A 23,780-nucleotide genomic window follows, 5' to 3' on the forward strand; every position below is an offset into this window, starting at 1 on the left:
AGCGGGTTCGTATCACACATCATTATAGCATATACATATAATAGCTGCGCGGTTTTATGGTAGGGATGAAGCGAGACCGAAGGACAGAAGTAGCGCTGGGTAGGGTTGAATCGATACCACCAAAGTATCGATACTTTTACTCATAATTACTTTTGTATGAAGGTATCGATACTTACTTGTATCGAATTATATTTTCCTAACCTTGATCCTAACACAAAAGTTGTTTCTGCGTTGAGAGAGAATAAAATACAATACTATACTTTATATATTATTTAAATATTTTATAAACGTATGTATAAACTATATACGTTATATGTAAGATAAGTTATCCATGATAAATAAATATGTAGTACATACATCTCACACACACGGGGTCTCTTACGGATATCACGGGGGTTCTATGGCCCCATTTTCTCTCACACACGGGTCTCTTGCGCAAAGTCCGGGGGTTCTATGACCCCACTTTTTCACACACGGGGTCTCTTGCGCATGTTCCGGGGTTCTATGACCTCTCTTACCAAGCTACTACACAGGTCGATACTCACCATTCTATACGAGTTCTTTTGTTCGATACCTACTTGATATCGCAACCGCAGGTATCGATACCAAATGTACTCGGTATCGAAAGAAAATTATCGAGTAATGTACTCGTATTTACTTGTATCGATTCATCTTTACTCACACATAGGGTTGAATCGATACCACCAAGGTCGATACCTTAAGTAAAATTAAACAAATAAAAACGCTACGAAATTATAGGACAACCATATTTGCAACTTGCTAATATTTTATTACGATAGTATGAGTTGCGGCTCCTTATACATATAACATGAAAGTATCGATTCATACTTGCCTGCTTTTTTACAATTTAAATATTAGCGTGCTATACAATCCATAACATGGCGACTGTTCGATGCTAACATAAAAGAAGCCGACACAGAGTGATCATCCTGATTATACTTATACTGTGGTATCACTTGGTATCATTTTCATAATATTCATTTGTAATAAAGTCAATATATTCTATATTAGACTTTTTTATAATAAACATATGTATTAAAGACTACCAAGAAGAAATGAAATGAAACATAGAACTATATTGGGTCAAAGTACGCATTGTGAACGTGTTTCATGCCGGTGACTGTAGTCGAACCAAGTCGAACAACGAACGTAGTGGAACAGAGTGACATATACAGTAATCGCACTAAACAGGAGAAAAAATTCATCTGTCTGAATTAATTATAGAAAATGCTTTCCGTTGTGAAAAATAGCTTTGTGGCGAAGCAAAGTTTCGCTAAATACGGTATGACTGATCATAGTATAGCATAAAAATTATAAAAAAAAAATCACAATTTGAGTATGATAGACTTTGCTATTTCCAATAATATGGGTGCAAAGTGCAGTACTGAAAGTCTTAATGAAACAATCTGTTACAAAGTGTTTAATTATGCCGGGATTACATTGAAAGAGTAAAAGGATGCTCTCTTAATGTATAATTAAATCATAAGTATATATAATCATAAGTTTCTTGAAAATGACTACATATATCATTTATTTTATGCATTAGGAGCTTGTGGAAATCATTGGAATGTAATTGTAAATAAGTCATATGCAACAAAACACAACAATGCTGCAAAAAATATTGTTTATATTGATGGTGTTAGAACACCATTTCTGCAATCTGGAACAACTTATAAAAACTTAATGGCAAATGATCTTGCAAGACATTCATTGGTGTAGGTTGATTTCACTTTATATTATTAACCCACTATGCCTTAATTTTTTTTGTAATCTTTTCAAAATAATGTCATTTTTCCTCTACTTGGGGTCTAAATGAAACATATTAATTAAATAAATTCTATTACTGTTAGCTGGTGTTCAAAACAATGGCCATCCTTCTAGAAGGATGATAGGCTTATCTGGGTTAACAATTAACTTTATCATCACTGTAGCATAACACTCTTTGTTCACAGGGCCTTACAAAGAAAAATTAATTTTCCAAAAGAGGTGGTGGAATACATAGTCTATGGTACAGTAATGCAAGAAGTAAGAACTTCCAATATTGCCAGAGAAGCTGCTTTAGCAGCTGGGTACAGTAATCGTACTCCTGCGCATACAGTAACTATGGCATGCATCAGTAGCAATCAAGCTCTTACAACTGGTATGGGTTTGATTGCTTGTGGTGTATATGATGTAATCGTTGCTGGTGGAGTCGAATTTATGTCTGACATACCAATTAGGCACAATCGGCGTATGAGATCTTTAATGCTACAGGCCAACAAAGCGAAAACATTAACACAAAAATTGTCTCTCCTCGCTCGTATTAGAGCCGAACATTTTATACCGGATGTGGGTGATCTTATGGCTAAATTCAATTTCAAGAACATGCACTAGATTACATTATCTTATTACAATTGCAGTTGCCTGCTGTAGCAGAATTTTCGAGCCAAGAAACAATGGGACACAGCGGCGATAGATTGGCAGCAGCGTTCGGAGTATCGAGGAAAGAACAGGACGAATACGCTTTACGTTCGCATACTTTGGCCGCTAACGCACAAAAACAAGGATATCTTACAGACGTAATTCCTTATAAAGGTAGTAATACCTAAATTACATTAAGCGAATGAATTGACTACTCTTAATGTTTCCATTAGTTCCAAATGTGGATCCCGTAGTTGATAAAGATAATGGAATTCGTGTTTCTACGCCCGAGCAATTAGAAAAATTGAAACCAGCATTCGTTAAACCATATGGAGGAGTAACCGCTGCCAATGCTTCTTTCTTGACCGATGGAGCTTCAGCGGCTTTAATTATGACAGAAGAGAAAGCTCTTCAACTTGGCCTCACGCCGAAAGCGTATTTAAGAAATTTCACTTACGTTTCTCAAGATCCAGTCGACCAATTACTGTTAGGACCAACATATGCAATACCAAAGGTTGAAAAATGTTCTGGTCTGTACATGTTTAATATACTTAGTATTTGATTTAAAATTATGAATTTCATTATAGGTATTAGAGAAGTCAAAATTAACCGTGAAGGATATAGGAGTATGGGAAATACACGAAGCTTTTGCTGGACAAATTTTATCCAATTTGAAAGCATTAGATTCCGACTGGTTTGCACAGAATTATTTAGGAAGATCAACAAAAGTAGGATCACCGGATCTTAGTAAATGGAATGCATGGGGTGGATCTTTATCAATTGGTCATCCATTTGCAGCAACGGGAGTTCGGTTAGCTACGCACACGGCTAATCGGCTTATCAGAGAAGATCAACAAATTGGATTAATTGCAGCTTGTGCAGCTGGTGGACAGGTAAACAAAAATTGTTCACATTGCTACATAGTTTTTCTTATACGTGTACTTTCCTTGGTTTTAAATTAGTTCATTTTATTAATTATATTACGTACATTATAGGGAGTGGGTATGATCATGGAAAGGTACCCTGGAGCTAAAGTTTGAATACAAGAATGTAATTCAGTAATCAGTTATCTTGAGGAACAGAACTATTTGTACAGGATACGTATAAATTATAGAATGATAAACATTTATATATTTTTTGCAGAGGTATAATTTTTTTAAAAATTGTTTAAATATATCGTTTGTACTATTACAGTCGTGTGTGTAATTTGTCTGTCTTTTACTTCTAATCTGATGTAACGTGAAATAGGGAAGGAAGAGATTGCTCTGTTAAATAATGCCTGACTGCATTGTCTAAAATAGTTTTGATGTCCTGACAACCATATAAGACACGCTTCTTTAAAGACTCTAGATGTGATAAATGTAATCTTTGCCCTGCTCCTTGTGCTACCACTATTAAACCATCTTTCGATAGATTATCGCTGTCCGGTAATGCAACAACAGACAATGTAACACCAGGAGCACATTCCTCTACATAATTTGCATCTAACACTCCTGTTCCCAATGTTTTATCTTCCTCTTCTACAGTTGGAGTGTTGACTAATGTTATAGTGCAGCCCACAGCATAATTCTATTAGATAGATAATTTAGTTTCAACGTTTAGCATAATGAAAATATAAATCTTCAATTTCATTGTATCCTACCTTGATCGGAATCCCCGCATCGATCAAAGCAAGCGTAGCCGCGTTTACGGACGCGCAATAGTCGCTTCCATCGACTTGCAGGACCTCTACATAAATATTTATCTGCGAACGTGGATATAATTCTAGATGTATTATCGCTTCCATCGCATGTTTCAATTGAAGCGATCTTTCCTGTGACTTTCTGTCACCCCTCGGCTTTCGTTTACGTTCTCCGGAAGATAAACTGAATACCGCCATGCTGTACTGACAGTTCACTATGCCTTTGGTGACTTTACTTGAACTTCTTCCTGAAGAACCTCGCGGCTATACAATTATCAAATGATTCGGTAAATACGAAAATTTCTATTTTTATGAGTTAAAAAATAAAGAAAATCAATAACAACCTGATGGGGTCCATATACTGTGGCCAAAACCTTAGTGTTACCATGTTCGATATAGGCACTTCCATCAGCTTGCCCAAAAACTCCCATTCTTACGCGAATTTGCCTTAATTCTAAAGCACGTCTACCATCTGATCGCAATCCATTATGATCTTCAATGCTTTCGGCTTCAATCATTTTTCTTTCCAACTTTATACTTTATATACACGAAAAACCCATGTGTTAACCTAAAGAACGCATCCAAAACATCAGTTGAAACTTGAAATTGCACATGATCAAGACTGACGCGCTCCCAAGTGTTATCTTCGTAAACTAACTTGATTATCGGTCGCTGTTATCACTGTGTTCGTCTTGATAAAACATATGCTTATTTTATTATTTCATTAGTACGACAGTTTTTGTTACTTCACCTAAAGTATAATGAATGCTATATGTACAGATTCACGTATTTACAAAATTTGTTACTTAATTTCATCGTATTGTATCTAGACTCTTCGTTTTTAGATCGTTAAATGGTTCTCCCAATTTAAGCAACCGGAAAAAATTCGGAACATTTTGAAAACAAACTTATAAAAACTCATAAATTTAAAAAAAAAAAATGTTAAAAAATGATGCATTCTCATAAAACACTGAACTACGAAGATCTCTTAAAAGCTGCTATGTATTTGGATACACAATCTAAAAACAATAGAATGTACAGAGAAAGCAAAATAAATGATCAGTCTTCCAAGTATACTGGTTTATTATATTTTGTTAATATATTCAGAAAAAGATTGATATTATGAGTTTCCTTTAATTTGTTTTGGCGTATTAGAAGGATGAACATCTACAAGTCCTAATTCATTTAATAAGTCCTTCTTATCCTCAAAATATTGTCGGTACCACATTATGTGGTCGTATTTCTCTTGAACCGTCATGTATGGATTTTTCGACAGCCCAACACATACTAGTTCCATAAAATGACGTATGGGACCTTTGGTTGGACACCATCCTGTCAAATGACGTTCCAGAAACACATGTTCTGAGAAATGTATGTTATGTTCCTCGTCCATTCCTATATTGTGTATAGATACATTTTGTACATTATATTGTATATTATAGGTACAATGTAATAAAATGTCAAAAGGTCGTATAATCGACCATTACATAATAATACCTTGTTCATTGTCGATAGGGAACTTCCATAGTTTTCCTTCTTCAGTCCATTGAATCATTTCTTGGAATGCATTACTTGTGGGATGAGTATTTATCAGTAATTTCAAGTAATGTTTCTCACACAAATCCCATGTTTTGCATTCAGAAGTAACTGAAGGTGCCGCATCGGTAGTGAAAATTCTGGGGTACTTCTGCATGTCATTTATCTCGCTAGACATTAATATATATGTAAGTAACGGATGTCTTTATTTTTTTTATTAACACGTTCGTCGCCACTTTATTTCAATCAAATGTCGAAACAGTGTGGAAATTCGATATTGAAATACTGTCGCCAAACTTTTCCTAACAATAAAATATTCAATTCTTCATAGGAGTGTTTATGGTAACAATAATTACATAGGTACATACTGTTTAGCAGTATGAATTTCACGACACTGTATGTATATACGAATAACAATTAACATCAATTACCACTGACTGACATGGCAACAAACGTGTAACCACTTTGTAATAATTTATCAAACCTATCATCCGTTGTTTCCGTATGGTCACCTAACAGTATTGAATATAGAGATGATGGCCCCTTTTTTATCTCACCACGGATTCTTGTTTTTGTCGCAAGTGAAGACACATCCGCAGATTTTAGTTTACGGCGTCGATTCATCACTGAACCACGTTCCATATGTCGTCCTAAGTCCTTAAAACTGGTTTCCCTTTGTGGAAACAAATTAGTGACCGGTGTTTGTAGGTTTTGTGAAGTCCTTTGCTCTTTCAATAGGTCCGCAAGTACAGACAAGTTTTGCTGCGTTGTTCGAGCATTCTGTTCTATCGATTGCTTCTCAGACACAAACGTCTTTATCTGTCTTTTTTTAGAATGTTTATCTTTCAACAGCATCTGAAGTACGGACGGCTCTTTTTGTTTTTCTGGAGAATGTTGCTCTTTCAACAGCTGTTTAGATATGGTTGGGTCTTTTGGTTTTTCTTGAGAACGTTGTTCTTTCAACAGCTTTTCAGATATGGATGGGGCTTCTTGTTTTCCTTGAGAATATTGCTTTTCCAATAGTGTTCCAGATATGGATGGTCCTTCTTGTTTTTTTGAATATTGCTCTTGTAACAGCTTCTTCTGTGGAGACTGTCTCTCTTGCCTTTTTTGAGAATATTGCTCTTCTAACAGCACCTTAAGTATAGATGGCTGTTGTTTTTCTTGAGAATATTGCTCTTTCAACAGCGTCTGGTATACAGACGGCTCTGTCTCTGATATGATTTCCATGCTTTTTCTTTTTGTTCTTTTGTTGGCACTAAGGATCTTTTCTTCATTTTTCATTGTCAATTTATTTGTAAACTGTCTTTCCTCTCTGCGTCTATGCTTTTTATATTCCGCCGCAGACTCACTGTATTCATCGTCATCCCTAGAAGATGTATGTCATCAGTGTTAGTATTATACTTATGAAACAAATATTCTTTACTTTCGAAATATTATGTACATACATCACATTTACACGGTTGTTAGTCTTTTTGATGGTAGAATAACCATGTAACAACGACGAAACGATCTCTTCTTTATCTCCCCCAAATGTCATATTTAGTTTTTCAGCTGCTTTTATTATGCGCTGTTCTACAATAAGGAGTTACAAATTTTGAAACACCTGTTTTGTAAATGATACCAGTAGATGGAAAACACTTGTAGCTTACTCCTCAGTGAATTTAACATATTCGAGACCGATGTATTAGTACAAGACTATCCCCAATAGCTGGCAATGTTTATGTATCATTTGGACATGACCCACATGGTGAGTCATTAGCTAAATGGGAAACATTCTACATGACTCATATATTGGGTTATCGATCTCAAATGTGTTAATATTACTCTCATTAATAACAAATTGTACATGTACCTATTTTTTCTTCGTTACGGTGTACATTTATTTTGATATCCGCATTCTTTGAAGGCATTCTCTTTAAAAGTAATATATATAAAATTACTTTACATTTTCTAAGAATGTTGTTTGAAGTAAATGGAATAAAATACTTACAGTTAATAAATGATCTATCAAATCAAAGAAGTCACTATCTTTGTCATTGTCATTGTTCTTATTATGGGAATTACTATCAGAATCTGAATCTGATGAATCAGATGAACCCGATGAAGATACACTGGAACTTAATCTAATCATGTTATGTGTTATACTTATCCATTTACTTGGTAATATGATTTGCATTCTAATGTTCCTGAAAGTTGTCAATATTAATTCTCATGAAAGATGATAGTTGATCAACTTTTTAATTCATACATTTATCAGGTTCAGTCATAAATAACTTCTACCACAGCATTAAAAAATTATTAAATTAATAATCGAATAGCAATACAAAAATTTTAATCCTACAAGAATCACCATGTTTGATTGAGGTTGTATAATAATGTAACTTGAATCTAAATCAACTTGAAAAGAGAAAATGGAATTTAATTACAACTGAACCTAATAATCTTATGATAGGTTATCAAACATGAATATAATACCCTGACACTTACATCGACAAGTAACGTATGGGTAACATTTTTTAATAGTTATTTATTACTATTGATATTTTTATTACTTTTATTATTTGTGTAGTATAGGTACGTAAATACCAAATAACATACTATACATTGATAATAAATAAATTCATGAATGTTAACTATTATTTAATCTGTTGCAACTAAGTATATATACCGTCGAAATGCTGACTTTATTACAATATTAATTTTTAATTACAAAGTCAACATTGTTATTTTACAGTATTTACACAATCGTTTTAGAAGTTACCAGAAGTTAGCAGTTACCGTAGTTATCAGGTTACCACCTTACCTTACCACACAACTTCAGAAAAGTTCTTGAAGGTAGCGGCGAGTAACAATGGGGACAATTTTACTCGAAACGCTTCTCGAATCATTCAATTTAAAGCAACGAGTACGCGTACGTGGGGCATAGTTTTCCTAAACAGACTTATATCGTTTGAAGCGAACGAAAGATATTAAATAAATAGGTAATACAATATGAAATGATTATTTTCAAGTTTTCTAATACACAACGTATTCGAACGTTTATTTAAAAAATGCTTTATTTTACAGATTCGTAATGTTCCAAGCTAGTTTATTGCATATACATAACAATGTAATATATCTCTCATTCTTTTTCCCTTACTTTATCAGGCAAGACACGTGATCAAAGATGTTCGTGAAATCCTATGCCTGTTTAATGGGATCCAATAACTCGAAACTGCGAATTCAAGATACAATTATAATTTATAAATTTACATTTACAAGGCTTATAGTAATCTGTAATATTAAAATAAACTTACACAATTAACGCTATCTCAAAATTTTAATCGGGTCACAGGGAACCCCAACACCGCCAATCGTGCGACTAAGAACTTACAAGGTAGATTAAAATAAAATGTTTAAGGTAACCGGTGAAATTTTGCAAATTTATGCGTTATTTTACAGCGAACGAATTAAAATCTGACAAGAGACACGCTTACATATCTTATTACGTGAATGCTCTTCTAAGGTACAAAAAAGTAATGGGGAGAGAAAAAGAAACGTAAAAAGGAGGTGATCGATTGGCGAATCCATTAACTGATAATAATACATACACACGCCAGCCGAGAACTTAAATGAGCTGTAATGCGTAATTACAAAGCGCGTTTTTTACGGCATTAATGTTCTGCACGACTGCTTAACAACTTATGCTTAACGACTAACGTGTTACTGTTATTAGGGGGAAAATAAGTAAATTTAATGAAAGGTATAGCAATAAATTACGTAAGTGAATAAATATATATCAAAATATATGGTCAATATGAAACAGGTCCATTCGTACTGTGATAAAAAGAATTTCCTTAGTTGGACACATATGACTTTGGCTCTCTTTGTATGCCAGGGTAATAAAAAAATGTCAAATATTCGTAGAAGATATCAATCAAGACGAAGACAAATCAAGCATTATGTTCGGATCTTCTAATGCTGGTAATGGTAGTTCGTTTTTCTCTTCTTCTACTCTGGCATCCGACATCTTTAGGAACTTGATCACCTTTTCAGTAGCGGCGATTCCGCAACTACTTACTTCATTCTGCAAAAACAAAAAGAACAGAAAATCAAAAATTATATCAGCATTCAAAAACTGTTCGATAGGTTGATCATAACAGGATATAAGATAGTTACCGATGCCGTTAAATTCATGAAATTGAAAAATTTCTGAAGTACAGACACCATAGCAGTAAAATTATTATCCGGTAGTCTACTGCGTACCAACGATTCATAATCCTAGAAAAAATGTTTTAATGCATTATTGTACATATAATATGCATTTTTCCATCTGTAATTTCTTTACCTTATTATCCATTATTAAGTAACCAAGTAAAAGCACTACGTATGCTCCTATTAAAGTATGTTCCATATGACGTCCCGCTTTTTGTAATACTGAAACACAAAAAAGATTTTGTAGATTATACCTCACAATAATTTGGTTGTATTGCATGATAATAAAAATTGTACAAACATTTAGTAACAGTTTCTTCAATGAATTCTTCTTGTGACTTAGTTGTTGTCGATACAGTTTCCGTCTGCTCGGAATCTTTTTTACCGTCTAATATGGCGTCTGTTTTTTGTTCTTCAGCACGAGCCAATTCTTCTTGTTTGTAAAAAAGATCGATTAAAGATTCTACTCCACTCTCTTCGGACACTGTACAAAGGAACGACAATTAATTATAATAAACTTTTATCACTGTAAAAATATAAAAAAAAAACATAGTAACACATTTACCATCAAAAATATTTTCTGGCGATGGAGGAGCTTTAGAATCGATAAGAAGTTGCTTGTTGTCGTCACATTGTTCTACTAAATTTATCAACAAAATCAAAGCCAACATCATCATGTCGAAACGCTTTTCTTCAGGAAGCGAGTCCGGGACACGCAACAAGAGATATAGACTGCAATCTAGAACGCCTGTTTGCGACCCTACTGTTTTGCTTCCAAAAGCTGTAAAACATTGCGAAACATTATAAAGTGTGTATGCTTTCGTTATTAGATCATTCAAGATATGATAAAACCTTACATTGTCTATTGAACCGATGTGTAAGATTAATGAGAACTTTAATAATAGCAAACAGACACTCTCTAATAACAGCACCAGTAGATGTTTTATCACTTGGGTCTATAGTTGGATAAATAGGTATTTCTTGTCCACAAAGATGATACAGATTTGCTAATGTGCTGACTAAAATTCCGTTCTCATATTTCAGTAAATATACTTGATTCTCTTCATTCATGTGAGTAACCTGCATTAATGTGGTATATTAATGATATTTCTTAAACATTAATCTACTCGCACTCTTACATACAAGTACTTGTAACTCACATTTTCTAATACACGTAGACATCTATCAACTTTACGTAATTTGTCTAATAATGGATCCGACCAACCGGATCTTGTAATATCCTGAGCATTAATATGACGGTGACAATCTCTGATTGTTTTAACAATGTGTTCTAAACCTCCCAATTCTCTAAGTTCTTCCTTAAACCATTCACCAGCACGTTTCGATGTGAGACTGAGTAGTGTCTCCATAGCAAGTTGACCAACCTAGTGGAAAGTAATTCATTATTATGCATCTTCTTATTGTTTCGTATTACCAATTGATAACAGAATACTCACGGTTATATTATCAAGATTCAAATGTTTCGCGTGTCCTTGAGCTTGAATGTCAGCACACAATTGACGTACTTTCTCTTTATTCTTTAACAATTCTGCCCGACTAAGGCCACAATCATCAAGCGCGTCTTTGTGACTGGCATCGGATTCTAACAAACTTAACATTAATTCCAAGCAATCACGATCTAAATCCATAGCTAAACGGTCTTGACTTAACACAAACATCACCGTTGCTGTACATAAAGCCAGGCTCTGAAGAAAAAAAGGAATATACCATAATGTTCGTCGAATTTCATTTTCATGGTGTATGTACATATAATGATATAGATTATATACCTGATCCTTAGTCGCATCGTGAAGTGCTTTGAAAAACTTAGCAACTGTTCCATGAGCACGTACATGCATTCGAAACGCGGGTGCCATACATTTGCTTGCTAATCGTATAGCTGAAAGGCAACGAGTAGCATTTGGATTGTTTTCCCTTAAAGTGTCTAATATATATTCAACATCATCATTAAACTCTTGAAACTCTCCGCTTTCTTGAATTTGATGAGCTTTCTTCACATTCTTTACCACAGTGTAGAACTACAAAATAAATATTTAGATTAACATTAAATTACAGTATAGATATTATCATATAATCTTTAAATGTCTTCTCTAATGTACATACACCCTTAACGTTCTTGCCGCAACGTAAACTTGTTATAGCATCGGATTCGTCTTCGAAATCCGCAACAGCTTCAGGATATGTTACATCTCTTGTTAGTTGCGAGGGATCGAATTCTTCTTCATATGCCACAGGTCCTGTACTACTATGGGATCCTGAAGCAGTGGTTGGTGTATTACTTCCGGCAGCAGCAGTGTCCACAGTATTAGATTCTTTGTCGCTATCGCACCATTTGTGTTTGTACAGTGCCCTTCTTTTATTTCCATTTGTTGCACCAGTTGAACGACTCTTAAAAATACTACCCTTTTTGGTAGCAGGCTTCTGGACAGTTGTAGATGGAACATTCTGTGGTTGTGACTCGGAGACTGTACTTGTTACATGTAACGCCACATCACTTTCCGCATTACCACTCATACCTTCGCTATCATCGCTTCCAGAAAACCAATCCTGATCAACTAAAGCTTTAGCTATAGCTGTATCATTATCACTTGTACGAGGCTGTTGTTCGATTTCTGTTTCATGATCAGGTTCTGGTTCTGGTTCAGGCTCCGGTTCTGGCTCTGGTTCTAGTTGTACCTCGTGTTCTAGCTCTGGTTCTGGTTCCGATTCTGGTACAAGAACTGGTTCAGGTTCCGAAGTAGGTTCAGACTGCAAAGTAGGTCCAGAGATTACTTCGTTCGTTGGAATATCTATCGAACAGTGCTGAACTTCATCGGGAACGACCACTGCGGTCTCCTCTGTTTCCGGTGCATTTATTATCATTGGTCTCGTTTGCATAGGATCAGAATCACTTGATAATATATCAATTAATTCTTGTGTTGTAGTTGGCAGTGGTTGATCGCGTCCAATTAACGGTTCAATTGCTGGCTTACAGGGGTATGTTGAACCACAATCAGTCTTGACAATATCGTAATGTGATATTAAAGTGTTATTGGAATCGGTAACAGACTTTCTAAGGGTTAAAGAAAGACCAGAACTATGCGAATTAGGTGTTACTGGTGTTGTAGACACGACAGAAGATGCTGTTAAATCTAAATGCAAATTTTTTGCTCGACTACGAGTAGTCCTTCTCATCTCTGAATTTTCTAATGGTATTGATACAGTAGAGATAATTGGTTGGTGAGAACGAACCGTTTTATGATCAGATTTTAACGTATCTGTGTTGACGTTCTTACGTTCGATATCTACTTTTGTGGGGCTCATAAGCGGTGTTGAAATTCTGTATGTTTCAGGTTCAGGATCTGGAGTAGCTTGTACATTTCCACACACTAGCCGAGCTGTACCCTTGCATATTCTCAACACAATAGGAGGTTTTCCTTCTTCCCTAGTGGGAGTTGTATCGTTATTGGTTACATCCAAAGTCTCCGCAACCTTTTTAGCTGGAGCACTGGACACTTTTGTCAAAGATTGTTTTGGTGACGGCTGCGGAGTAGTTTTCTGAAGACGAGCTCGTCCGTAATGTGAATCAGGTACTTGTCTATATATTGCCACATCCTGGCGAGATTCTTCTACCGCAGGTGAAACATTTCTACTCTTAAAAAACTTCTTAGGTTTAACAACCGGCGGTGCAACATCCGGTTTATTGTCAGGATCAGTTTCAAATGAAAACGGATCTTTTCCAGAATTTACACGAGCATTTTGATTTCCATAATCAAGTTTTATTCGTTTTGCACCAAATGTGTTATGAATATCATCTCTTCTTCCTGTAACAGCATAATACTCTTATCATCTGAATAGATCACTTTAAAAGATGCAGTTTTTTAAAAATCATCACTAAGATTATTGTTTTCTAATTGGACAAATATATTTTTTTTAAACAGATCAGACTTCTAAACACAAGATATATACATACATTACATTTAAAATGACCAATGGTTGAAAATAATTGTTTATTGCGTTTAAAATAAATAAAAAAAGAGATATTCTATTGACTTCGTATTGGTGGACACTAAATATATAATAACAAATTGTTTAATACAACATGCATCGAACAATACAGCAGTGAGTCTTTATGCAAAATTACATTTTTCTGAAGTAATAGACAAAGATAAATATTGAATACATATATTTATTTTATATCTTGAGTGTTTTATGAAGTAAAAATTAAATTTGATCTTACAATATTTCATACATCTGTACGTGTTATGAATGCAATTAATACATGCAACTTTTAATGAAAACATGAGGAGCGTACCATTGATATTGGTGCTTCTGATAGATGTAAAAGATGTTATACCCCATTTTCCAACAGTGCCTGCTGACTTAGCAGCGGAAGGTCGATTGCTGTTCTCTCTGAAAAGCTTATCGAATTGAATACTCCCTGGTGTCACACTACTGACCTTACGGCTGTAAGATTTTGTGTAACTACGGGACGTCATGTTGTATTCCACAGTGTTTGAAGAGCGTTCCACATCTCAATAGACACAGGTCAGAGTATACTTTTTCATTTTCCAAAACTGATTGGGTCTATGGTAAATAAGCATTGACTATTCGCACGGTCACGGTGAAGCGTTATCGAAAGAGGAACGGAAACTTCAACGCATTCAGAACGACGTCCTCCGTGATAAATTGAAAATCCGTGAGAAAGGAAAAAATCAAGAGGCAATATCTTCAGAACATATGAAAGAAACAAACGCCATGTTTCAATTCGCTATTTACCCCGACGCAGAAATTTACGAATGTAACTTCAAATTCGATTCATATTCAGCAACATTGTCCTTATGCTCATTATTTTCGGATCCTATGCTCGCACTTGTTCCTCAAGTATCGTGATTTTTATGCATCCGCATGAGTACAACTAGAAATATTAGTCATAACATGATCTTGAGCCATCTGTCGATGTTTTTCGTTTCAAGATTTAGATACATACCATACACAAAAAAAAGCGAGTAATACAATACACAAGATTGTGATACTTGTCGTCCTACCCAGTAGGTAGAGCCAAAGAGCTGTTTTCTACCGTCTGCCTACTTTATCGGTCGAAAATCGTCCAATCAAAATCTATTTTATATGATGAATAAATTACTTATGTTTTGCTTAGATTTCCGATTTGCTAATCGTCCATTTTTTCGCATGTAGACTGTCAATGTTTATACAAATGTAGATCTTAATGGACTAATTTATAGAAACTGTAATCAAAACAGAAATTTGTTTACAATATATATATATATATATTAAGAATTTTACATATCAGATTTCAATTGAAATAAAAACCATATGAATACATGAATTTAGCAACACAAGATATTTTTATAAATATATTTGTGAAACGTATCGATGGGTCCTAATCGTCCTAATATTTTGGGTGTTACTCGTGTTACTTTAAAAATATTTAATGAAGAAATCAAAGTGTGGTGGTAATAATAACTGCTATAGGGATATATTTCATAGGGAAAGGTGGGGAAAGGAATGCATCGTTTCTAATCTATTAATATGATTAAACACGGTAGCCAATCGGAATCGTCTTGTATACTATATGGCGGTTGCCTGTCTGTCAAATGATACATACGTAAATGTCAAATTTTCTGTATGTGTGTACACATTTGTACACATTATAATGTTCATCATTTTGAAAGATATGTATAGTTTTGGACCTAATCGTGCGATTTTTCCATGTGTCATATAAGATGAACATCTTTCCATCATAGTTAAGGTTAAACGAATACACGTGAGATCTTGTTTTCTCCTTCTTAATTCTCAGTTACAGGACGTTAGAAGTGTATAGTAATCTATGAATTTGGGCGTATTTAATAGAGTTAACCTTAAGGTAATTTCTTATTATATGTTTCGTTTTGCACAATCGCACGATGTTATTACACGTTTATGCTGATACCGTCGTTTTTGTAGGACTCCCAAGGAGGAATGTATTCCGAATGGGCTTCGCTAAGCATTTTAGTTCAACAGGGTTCGGAAGAAAGTCAAAGTGTTCTCGAGAAATTTTCCCCTGGAGCAGGCAAAGAAGTTGCCTTGTCTATTGTACGTCAACTCGCCGCGAATCTTGGTATTACCCAAGCGGCCGAACCTAGTCCATTATGCACGGATAAAGAAGTACAATGGTGTATGGAAGTAATATGTTTTGGATTATCATTACCTTTGGCTGAACACGACACTGTCAGAGATTGCGTTAATGTGTACTGTGAATGGTTGTCTGCATTGTATTCTACACCAAAGATTTGTGTACCCACGCCAATCATAGATGATCCAAACTTCTATGCCAGAAAAATAATAAGCCATTTTCATAATTTATTTGTACCACGAAAAGGAGAAGGTAATTTGAACAACTTTTTGGCTTCCTCTCAGTTTCTTTATGTGATAAATTTAAGAACTGTTAGCACTAATAAGATCTTCACAAAAAGAAATTACAATCATACTATTTATGGAATTATAAAGATTTATATTTAACTGCTTGTAATTATCTTTTCTTTCATAGTCTGGCCATTTTTATATCAGGATATAGGTAATTTGTAATTAACAAAACTACATCCCTTTGCATAATGGATTTATATTTCTATATAAATTGTAAATAAATAATAAATTATAAACTGTTAAATGTTATTTATAGGAACTGATACGATTAATAGACAGGCTGTTTTGTGTCATAGAGTACTTAGAACATTACAACAAATTGCAAGAGGTCCTGCAACTTTAGAAAGAGAAACTTGGGAAAGCTTGCTATTATTTCTTATTGGAATTAATGATGCTCTTTTAGCTCCTCCAGCAACAAGAGAAGATGCTGGAGAACAGTTATGTGAAAGAGTTCTAGGTGTATTGTTGGAGGTACCACATGTTTATGGCAATGTATTAATATTAAGCATGTTTTGAAATTACCATTTATTAAAAAAATGGTTTTAGGTTTGGCTAGTGGCGTGCGAGCGTAATTTTCCGTCTCCACCATTATGGCGTACATTACGAGAGTCTTGTCTTCGATGGAGACACAGATTAGCATTAGTAGAGCAATGGAATCGTGTCTGTCTTGCCCTTACCGCGAGACTTCTACAAATTATGTATGGTCCGATATTTCCAGAATTAAAAATAAGTTAGTTCTTTTCCTTGATAATACATACTGTTATTCACAGTAACAGTTCGTAACGTGTACTGATATGTTTAGGCGAGGAAGATTCTCAACTTGTACCACCGACAATGTCGGACGAAGCGGTGGCACAAGCATGGTACAGGCTTCTACGAACTATAGGGGATCCAGTTGATTTATGTAGACCAGCCGTTGTTTCACAAACGCAAGCATTTTTGCAATACGCTATTGCGAGCCCGAACGTTATAGATCCTTGTCAGCATCCATGCTTGCAAAGTTTACCACAAATATTCTTAAAGGCCATAAAAGGTATAGCAGGTCAAGTTGATGCTTTTCTTGGTAAGTGAACATTGCTAATTAAATTACATATGAATTTCAATATAGAATCATAATGGACCTTATAGTTTTTATGGGGGTATAAATATAAGTTACACACAGTGGTTAAAAAATTCCACAAATCAAAGTTTTTTCACACTTTTTTCCTTCTTTGGAAAGTAGCACACTTACCCTTCAGCTTGCATAACCAGGTGATGGTTGCACGCAGTCACAAATGTTTTAGGAGTTTCACAGGCATGTTGCTGGGAAGAATGTTGTGTATCTTCCATTACGTCTGGATCTGCTAGCATTGGAAGCGGTGGTGTAGGGTGGGACAAATCGAGTGGCAAGGATCTGACACAACCTTCTCCTACACCTCCGACACAACGAAGACTTGCCAAAAGTTTCAGTGTTACACCTTCTGCAGTGACTAAGGGTATTCAGCACTTCTCTTCTGAGTTTCTCTGATTCGATTACTGAACATTGATTGTATATATTTTATTCATTTCTTTTGTACAGTTATTACTGTTGAAGCTTGCAGGTGTAAGTTGTGTCCTTTTGAAAAAATTACTCCGAGAAGAGTCGAAGTCGCATAAATACCTCTGTCGTTTTTGTATCAATGAAACTAGCTGTAAAGCTGGTGAAAAATTGGGAGAATTTTTGCAAAATAACACTAGTTACACCCGGGAACCACATAATAGTAATAACTGTACGATGCTGGGCCGTGAAAGCCTGAAATCCTTGATTACTTTTGTAGATATCTCAATTTTCTTCGTCTTAAAACTGTATTATACTTTCACAAAAAACTATGTTAGTAAGATAGTTTAAATTACATTTAATAAATTTCCTAATTGATTTCTACTGTAGGAATCCCAAAAGCGTCTTTAATCGGTTTAACAACAAGCCGTGTTTCAAGCACACCACCCATGTTAATATCTAATTCGGGACCTTCGTCTGCTTCAAGTACAACATGTAAGACTTTATAACCATTTACTTTACGGAATCACGTGCTTGTTGAAATATAAAAGTATTTTTTATATTTTGTAGCTATGACTTCCTTAGTTCAAGATATTAGACCCCCTTTAGCTCCAGGCCGTCCAAAATGCAACAGTATACTGCACCTTTTCGGAGAGTGGTTATTTGAAGCTGCATTTATTGGCACTGATGGATGGTCACAAACTTTACCGCGTAGGTATTATGGTAATTGTTGTCAGGTCGAATGCGTTGAAAAGTTGTGATTATTAGTTTTGCCAAAACGCAGAACCATCGGGTGCGACGAAACGTCCATCTTCTGTACTCGTCGAAGGTCCTAGTTCGTTACAAGAAACTGTAAATGACGTTCCACCAACACTTTGCATAGATCGTTACGAATCTGGGAGAGCGGAAGCTCTGGGTGCGCTGTGTAGAATATTTTGTGCTAAAAAAACCGGCGAAGAAATTTTACCGGTGTATCTAGCTAGATTTTACCAGGCAATGCATCACGGTCTTAAAGTTGACGAAGTAATGATTTCTTAATTGAGCATATTATCTATATCTCATAGATTCTATGAGAACGTATACAATAGTGATTCATATGTTTATTTACAGTCTCGAGAATGCGGTGAAACGTTGGCAGGCATTCTTTTGAACTCTGCGGATTTGTTTCGTTTAGATTTAAATGGCGTGCAAGTAGTGGTGCCTGCGGTGATCTCGGCATTAGAGACTGTACTTCCAGAAAAAGATTTGAAACTGAAATCTAACATAGTCTCAAAACCAGATCTACGAAGAGCTTCGATACATTTATTGATATCAATGTTGGCACTACCCCTCCATTTTCAAGTAATTAATATAAGTATTTATTACTTAGTGTATATCAGGCATGGAACATTTTTTTTCACCATTTATGTTGTATTTATAGAATCTTACTATCAAGGGACTGCCAACATTTTCGAGTCCAATGATTTCAGACAAGGGTCACGTAACGTTTGCTCAGTTAAAATCCAGACTTATGAATTTGCTTATAAATGCGTTACAAGTGGAAACTGATCCTCAGAATACTCATATGTTATTAGGTGAGTCAGAAATTAAATTTGTTAATGTTTTCATTGTACAGTTGTTAACTGTATTTTCTAGGAGCTCTTTTATTAAGCGTACAAGACTCTGCAGCGGCAGAAGAAGTGGAGCAAGTCACGCAACCAGACACCGTGGCACACGATTCGACTGTAAATTTGTTGTCGTCAGGTTTGTTGCCTTTTGTAATTTAAACGATCTTAGCTTGTATATAAATATACTGAATGCACCGTTTGAAATTTTTTGAAATTAATTATCGTTTACATTCGATTTCGAAGAATAAATACAAGTAGTGTAATTCCGATAATAGTAGCTGGAGTTAATGCTCTGTTGTTCGAAATGGCAGCTCATTAACATTTACCAGTTGCTTGCAATTTGGAATTCCAGCGAATCAGGCATAATTATTGTGATGTAAAATCATGATGCTTATCACTATTTCTGTTTATTGTATCTGCTTTACGCGTGCTTGTGTGAGATGTCATTCGTTATTATTATTATGAGTTGTGTTTTGTTGTGCATTCGCCATTGTACCGTCTCATCATCGCTTGATAGTCACCAGCGATTCAACCAGTCAAATAAGTATATCCAGTGATCAACGATCGCTCGGCGAAGCCTCTGATATTACAACTCTTCAAGAGGAATGTATTGCATTCGGTAAATAAACGTATTTTTTTCTAAGTAGTACAGCCTTTCATTACTCTGCACATACAAAATATTGGGAAAGATCATCGTATCGTATTCATTTCTGTATTTCTGTTACACATTTTGAAGCTTTTTCTTTGACGATTTTGTATACAGGCTTGCATTTTGAAAGATTCTTAATACATATAATATATGCACCGATACTTTAAAAAATTAGGTGATTAATAATATTGTGTGGTGTTTCAGACTCAGCACATGCTCTTTTCGTTCGAGCAACATACTTAGTCTGTCACAGATTAATATCTTCATGGAAAACAGATTTAAATATTTCATTGGCTGCTCTCGAAATACTATCTGGATTAGCAAGGACACGGATTCGCGAAACAGGTGAATGATCATTGTTAAAGTTTCGAAATTTTATCAGCTCATAGAATTCTCTAATTTATAAACTTGAAAATATTTTATACGCAGCAAGGAAACTTACAGGTTCAATTGTATTTTATTACATGAAGACGCTTTTTAAAGGTACAATCGTAACGTAAGTAACTCTGTTTATGAATATTATAGATGCATTGGAATGTAAGCGAGCTGTGAAGTGGCTTTGCGATTACATTGCATATCAATGTTGGCGACCCCCGCCAGCTCATTCGAAGGATCTTCATTCTTCCATTGTCGCTGCTTTTAGTTGCTTAACAATTTGGTTAACGGCTCATCCACAACTACTACAAGTTCGTACATTTTGAATACTTCATTCTCGTAATTGAAAATTTCATCGAAAAATTCACATTAACATCTTTCCAGGATAAAGATTGCCTAACGACAGTTTTGGAGGTGGTCGAACTTGGTGTGTCAGGAACAAAAAGTGTAGGAAAACCTGGGGAACCTATTAAAATGAAAGACGAGAAAGAATTGAAACCGGCATCCATGCGTGTTAGAGATTCCGCTGATGCGCTTCTCACTGTTATTCTTGAACAAGTATATTGAAAGTCTTATTAAAATCTTACTTTGAAGTGCCTTCATTTTTATCCAATTTTACACCAACGTAAAATTGTTACCATTTTTAGTAATTCTTTGTTATATTTTCAAATGAATTACTCTGTTTATAGGTTGGTTATTTCCCAAGCGCATGCGGAGCACAGTCGTTATCGTCATTATTAGACGAAGTATCGCTTCTTCGACATTGCAACAGTTGGACCGGTGGTCGAGTGCCACGTCAAGCAGCGATTGAAAGATTTCGATATTTCGTGGCCGAGAATGCTACCATATTAGCTCTATTAGAGGAACCTCTTGGAAACGATCAAGATCCGCAGCCCACCGTGACTGTGTTAATACGCGGTCCGTTCGGTAGACACGCATGGACGATGCAGCTTCGACATTTACCAAGGCATAGATCGAGTATAAGAAGCGTAAATACAAATCCTGGTCGACCACTGCCATTAGCAGAACCTGCACCGCGAACAGATTATAAACCGAAATTCTTTCCTGATAACGTTGATCGAATTCCTCATTGCAAAGTGTACGTTAAATTCGAATATTTTTTTTACATTTCAAACGTTTAAAAATAATATTGAGCTAATTTAACGTATTCCTTTAATAGGGATGAATCCATACCGAGCCTTGAAGCTGTCATGAACGATAACAACATAGTGAGAAACGAGCATCAAACTTTATCGCAATTATTGGAGCGTCAAATGAATATCGAGTCGAAATACCGCGACGGAAATGATAAAACGTCCGATGAGAAAACGGAGGAGTGCGTACCTCCGCGTATCTGCCATGAGTTTCAAACTGCGCGTCTCTTTTTGAGCCACTTTGGTTTCTTGAACATGGAGCCGAAAGGGGACGATGAATCTCGAAATAGCGGTCTTATCGCTTTAGACCCAACCATTCCAGGATTTTGTTTAGATTTAGAAACCTTGGATAACATTAGTCCAAGAACGTGTGATACTGTATATATATTTTACGTGAAAGCTGGCCAAAAAGCCTCAACAGAAATATTATCCAATGTGGTATGACTCTTCTTCATTCGAAAATATTTTCGTGGTATGTACACGTTTCTGTGCTCAAACAAAACAGCTTTCTTTTACAGCTACACGAAGCGAACGTGTCTTCGAACTTTTTGGAATTTTTAAATTCTCTTGGATGGCCAGTCTCTGTGTCGGCTCATGCTGGTTGGACAGGTCATGTTTCTACCTCGTGGAGGGTAACGCCACAGCTGAATGTGCCACAACCGGCTCACAGTGATCACGGTGGAGCTCTTTATGACGGCGACACTCACGTACTTTATTGGGCAGACGTTAGTTCAGAAATTGCATTTATTGTGCCGACTCAGTCGAACAATCTGTTGAATTCGGACTCGTTAGAAGAAACAAGTTACACTAGTGATATCAGTGCCAATCAAGGTATGATCGAAGATTGACATTAACAGAAAGCTGTGTTTATATATTTAATATTACATACGTTAAATATATAATAATAATAATTGCAGTCTGGTTCGAACGAAGTATCAACGAAAATATTAATACCCGAAATTATGGAATAGGTCAAAACACTATGCAAAACTCACGAGCAATGTCACTTGATTTAGAAAAACAGCCTCCCAGTTTAACAGGATCGAGTCCCTCGAGTTCCTCTAACGCAGATCCAGTTAAGCCAAGAAGAACATTGAAACAAGTTCCACCAGTGCAAACAGACATTAAAATTATGGTCGTGTGGTTGGAAAGTTTAGAGGATTATGCTCAATTTCCTATCGGTACCTTCGTCTTAGTGAAGATATTTATTCCTTTTTTTTTTCTTTTTCTATCGAACAAGTAAGTTATTATACCGCAGCGTTTGTACTTTAGGTGATCTTCTCTCCTCTACTTATACTGGCCTCGAACAATCCAGAGTAATACAACCGTCAGACGTGCAAGTAATTTTTCTTCAGGCTCTCGGCAGTGGATTAATGAGAGTCAGATTACAAGGTCCAGTTTCTAGAATCAATTTAGCCACTCCCTTAATTGATGGAATGGTCGTGTCCAGAAGGGTATTAGGAACACTTGTTAGGCAAACGGCGTTAAATATGGGTCGTAGGAAACGACTTGATAACGATAGGTATGTGAAATATAAATTTTCTATTCAAATATATTAATGTATCCAGAATATATGGCCTGTTACAGTTATCATCCACCACACGTGCGGCGACGCTTAAAAATACAAGAGATTGTACAGAAATATAGGAAGAATTTAACTGATCCGGAATTACTAACGTTATTGTTTAGCAGCACTCAAACTTATCAAGTCTAATAAACATTAGTGTAAGTTAAATGAAATTTATATTAAATCGTATTATGTACGTATGATTTAAAATATATTTACATATTATTTAGGAATAATATACAATTGTTAGCACAATATTAAATCTATTATTTTAAAAAAACTGTATTTCAGTCGCCAGGTTAAAAGCTAAAAATTTAATTACTTTTTTAATAAAAATATAAATAACGACAAATTATTATCTTACTATACAATCAACAATAGCTTTAAAATTATTATACGTGTTATTATGCGTCTTCATGTATAGTTCATGTACATACACGCTGTATGCATAATCCACAATAAATACACGATAATTTTTATGTATATTTGTAATTCTTATTTTTTGCTGTATAGTAACATCTTAAACTAATTGTTACCTGTTTGTATGCAAATATGAGTGTAGCCAGGTTATCAGGCAGGGGGGGATTTATCTTAAGGTAAATTTTACAATATTATTTTTCTCCCCCAAGAAGGGGGGGGGCGTGCAAAATA

The 23,780-nt window shown here is 35.3% G+C and overlaps 5 protein-coding genes across 5 annotated transcripts; 2 read left to right on the forward strand and 3 right to left on the reverse strand.

Moving 5' to 3' along the window:
- Positions 1-850: 850 nt before the first annotated feature.
- Positions 851-3,498, forward strand: LOC107187199 (trifunctional enzyme subunit beta, mitochondrial). The gene is made up of 8 exons (XM_015575225.1): positions 851-980; positions 1,063-1,303; positions 1,568-1,736; positions 1,974-2,349; positions 2,421-2,595; positions 2,655-2,935; positions 3,009-3,314; positions 3,417-3,498. Exons 2-8 carry the CDS (start codon positions 1,249-1,251, stop codon positions 3,459-3,461), a joined length of 1,407 nt encoding a protein of 468 aa, XP_015430711.1. The 5' UTR covers positions 851-980; positions 1,063-1,248; the 3' UTR covers positions 3,462-3,498.
- Positions 3,499-3,625: 127 nt separating this feature from the next.
- On the reverse strand, positions 3,626-4,659 carry LOC107187198 (exosome complex component RRP41). Its single transcript, XM_015575224.1, has 3 exons — positions 4,447-4,659; positions 4,064-4,366; positions 3,626-3,990 (listed from the first exon to the last, which is right to left on the reverse strand). Exons 1-3 carry the CDS (start codon positions 4,618-4,620, stop codon positions 3,646-3,648), a joined length of 822 nt encoding a protein of 273 aa, XP_015430710.1. The 5' UTR covers positions 4,621-4,659; the 3' UTR covers positions 3,626-3,645.
- Positions 4,660-5,205: 546 nt separating this feature from the next.
- LOC107187254 (uncharacterized protein DDB_G0290301) lies at positions 5,206-7,526 on the reverse strand. Its single transcript, XM_015575293.1, has 5 exons — positions 7,494-7,526; positions 7,087-7,213; positions 6,123-7,007; positions 5,600-5,808; positions 5,206-5,497 (listed from the first exon to the last, which is right to left on the reverse strand). Exons 2-5 carry the CDS (start codon positions 7,176-7,178, stop codon positions 5,223-5,225), a joined length of 1,461 nt encoding a protein of 486 aa, XP_015430779.1. The 5' UTR covers positions 7,179-7,213; positions 7,494-7,526; the 3' UTR covers positions 5,206-5,222.
- A 1,525-nt stretch (positions 7,527-9,051) lies between these two features.
- LOC107187214 (protein wings apart-like) lies at positions 9,052-14,703 on the reverse strand. Its single transcript, XM_015575249.1, has 11 exons — positions 14,151-14,703; positions 11,960-13,659; positions 11,626-11,874; positions 11,293-11,541; positions 10,996-11,220; positions 10,693-10,915; positions 10,401-10,616; positions 10,137-10,319; positions 9,969-10,057; positions 9,800-9,901; positions 9,052-9,707 (listed from the first exon to the last, which is right to left on the reverse strand). The coding sequence occupies exons 1-11, from the start codon at positions 14,332-14,334 to the stop codon at positions 9,558-9,560; spliced, it is 3,570 nt and encodes a 1,189-aa protein (XP_015430735.1). The 5' UTR covers positions 14,335-14,703; the 3' UTR covers positions 9,052-9,557.
- An 882-nt stretch (positions 14,704-15,585) lies between these two features.
- On the forward strand, positions 15,586-23,276 carry LOC107187183 (ral GTPase-activating protein subunit beta). The gene is given in 23 exon segments (XM_015575201.1): positions 15,586-15,722; positions 15,803-16,223; positions 16,386-16,412; positions 16,518-16,732; positions 16,808-16,991; positions 17,064-17,324; positions 17,545-17,736; positions 18,168-18,272; positions 18,348-18,500; positions 18,562-18,800; positions 18,888-19,118; positions 19,198-19,351; positions 19,413-19,520; positions 19,902-20,003; positions 20,238-20,378; positions 20,517-20,719; positions 20,793-20,966; positions 21,098-21,507; positions 21,589-22,000; positions 22,081-22,393; positions 22,480-22,743; positions 22,835-23,084; positions 23,150-23,276. Coding segments are annotated over 23 exon segments (4,722 nt in total). The 5' UTR covers positions 15,586-15,686.
- The last annotated feature ends 504 nt before the right edge of the window (positions 23,277-23,780 follow it).

The sequence above is a fragment of the Dufourea novaeangliae genome, unplaced genomic scaffold (genome assembly GCF_001272555.1).
Source record: "Dufourea novaeangliae isolate 0120121106 unplaced genomic scaffold, ASM127255v1 scaffold99, whole genome shotgun sequence".
In the NCBI taxonomy this organism is placed as follows: Eukaryota; Metazoa; Arthropoda; class Insecta; order Hymenoptera; family Halictidae; genus Dufourea; species Dufourea novaeangliae.

Excerpts from the sequence above, each read along its gene's own strand:
- LOC107187199 (XM_015575225.1), top strand. The coding sequence starts at position 1,249 with ATGCTTTCCGTTGTGAAAAATAGCTTTGTGGCGAAGCAAAGTTTCGCT. Across the intron at positions 1,304-1,567 it reads GCAAAGTTTCGCTAAATACG|GAGCTTGTGGAAATCATTGG; the intron begins GTATGACTGATC and ends TTTATGCATTAG. Across the intron at positions 2,596-2,654 it reads AGACGTAATTCCTTATAAAG|TTCCAAATGTGGATCCCGTA; the intron begins GTAGTAATACCT and ends TGTTTCCATTAG.
- LOC107187198 (XM_015575224.1), bottom strand. The coding sequence starts at position 4,620 with ATGATTGAAGCCGAAAGCATTGAAGATCATAATGGATTGCGATCAGAT. Across the intron at positions 4,367-4,446 it reads CAGTATATGGACCCCATCAG|CCGCGAGGTTCTTCAGGAAG; the intron begins GTTGTTATTGAT and ends ATAATTGTATAG. Across the intron at positions 3,991-4,063 it reads ATGCGGGGATTCCGATCAAG|AATTATGCTGTGGGCTGCAC; the intron begins GTAGGATACAAT and ends TCTATCTAATAG.
- LOC107187254 (XM_015575293.1), bottom strand. The coding sequence starts at position 7,178 with ATGACATTTGGGGGAGATAAAGAAGAGATCGTTTCGTCGTTGTTACAT. Across the intron at positions 7,008-7,086 it reads AACAACCGTGTAAATGTGAT|GGATGACGATGAATACAGTG; the intron begins GTATGTACATAA and ends TACATCTTCTAG. Across the intron at positions 5,809-6,122 it reads ACGGAAACAACGGATGATAG|CGAGATAAATGACATGCAGA; the intron begins GTTTGATAAATT and ends ATTAATGTCTAG.
- LOC107187214 (XM_015575249.1), bottom strand. The coding sequence starts at position 14,334 with ATGACGTCCCGTAGTTACACAAAATCTTACAGCCGTAAGGTCAGTAGT. Across the intron at positions 11,221-11,292 it reads TGAATCTTGATAATATAACC|GTTGGTCAACTTGCTATGGA; the intron begins GTGAGTATTCTG and ends ACTTTCCACTAG. Across the intron at positions 10,058-10,136 it reads TGAAGAAACTGTTACTAAAT|TATTACAAAAAGCGGGACGT; the intron begins GTTTGTACAATT and ends TTTGTGTTTCAG.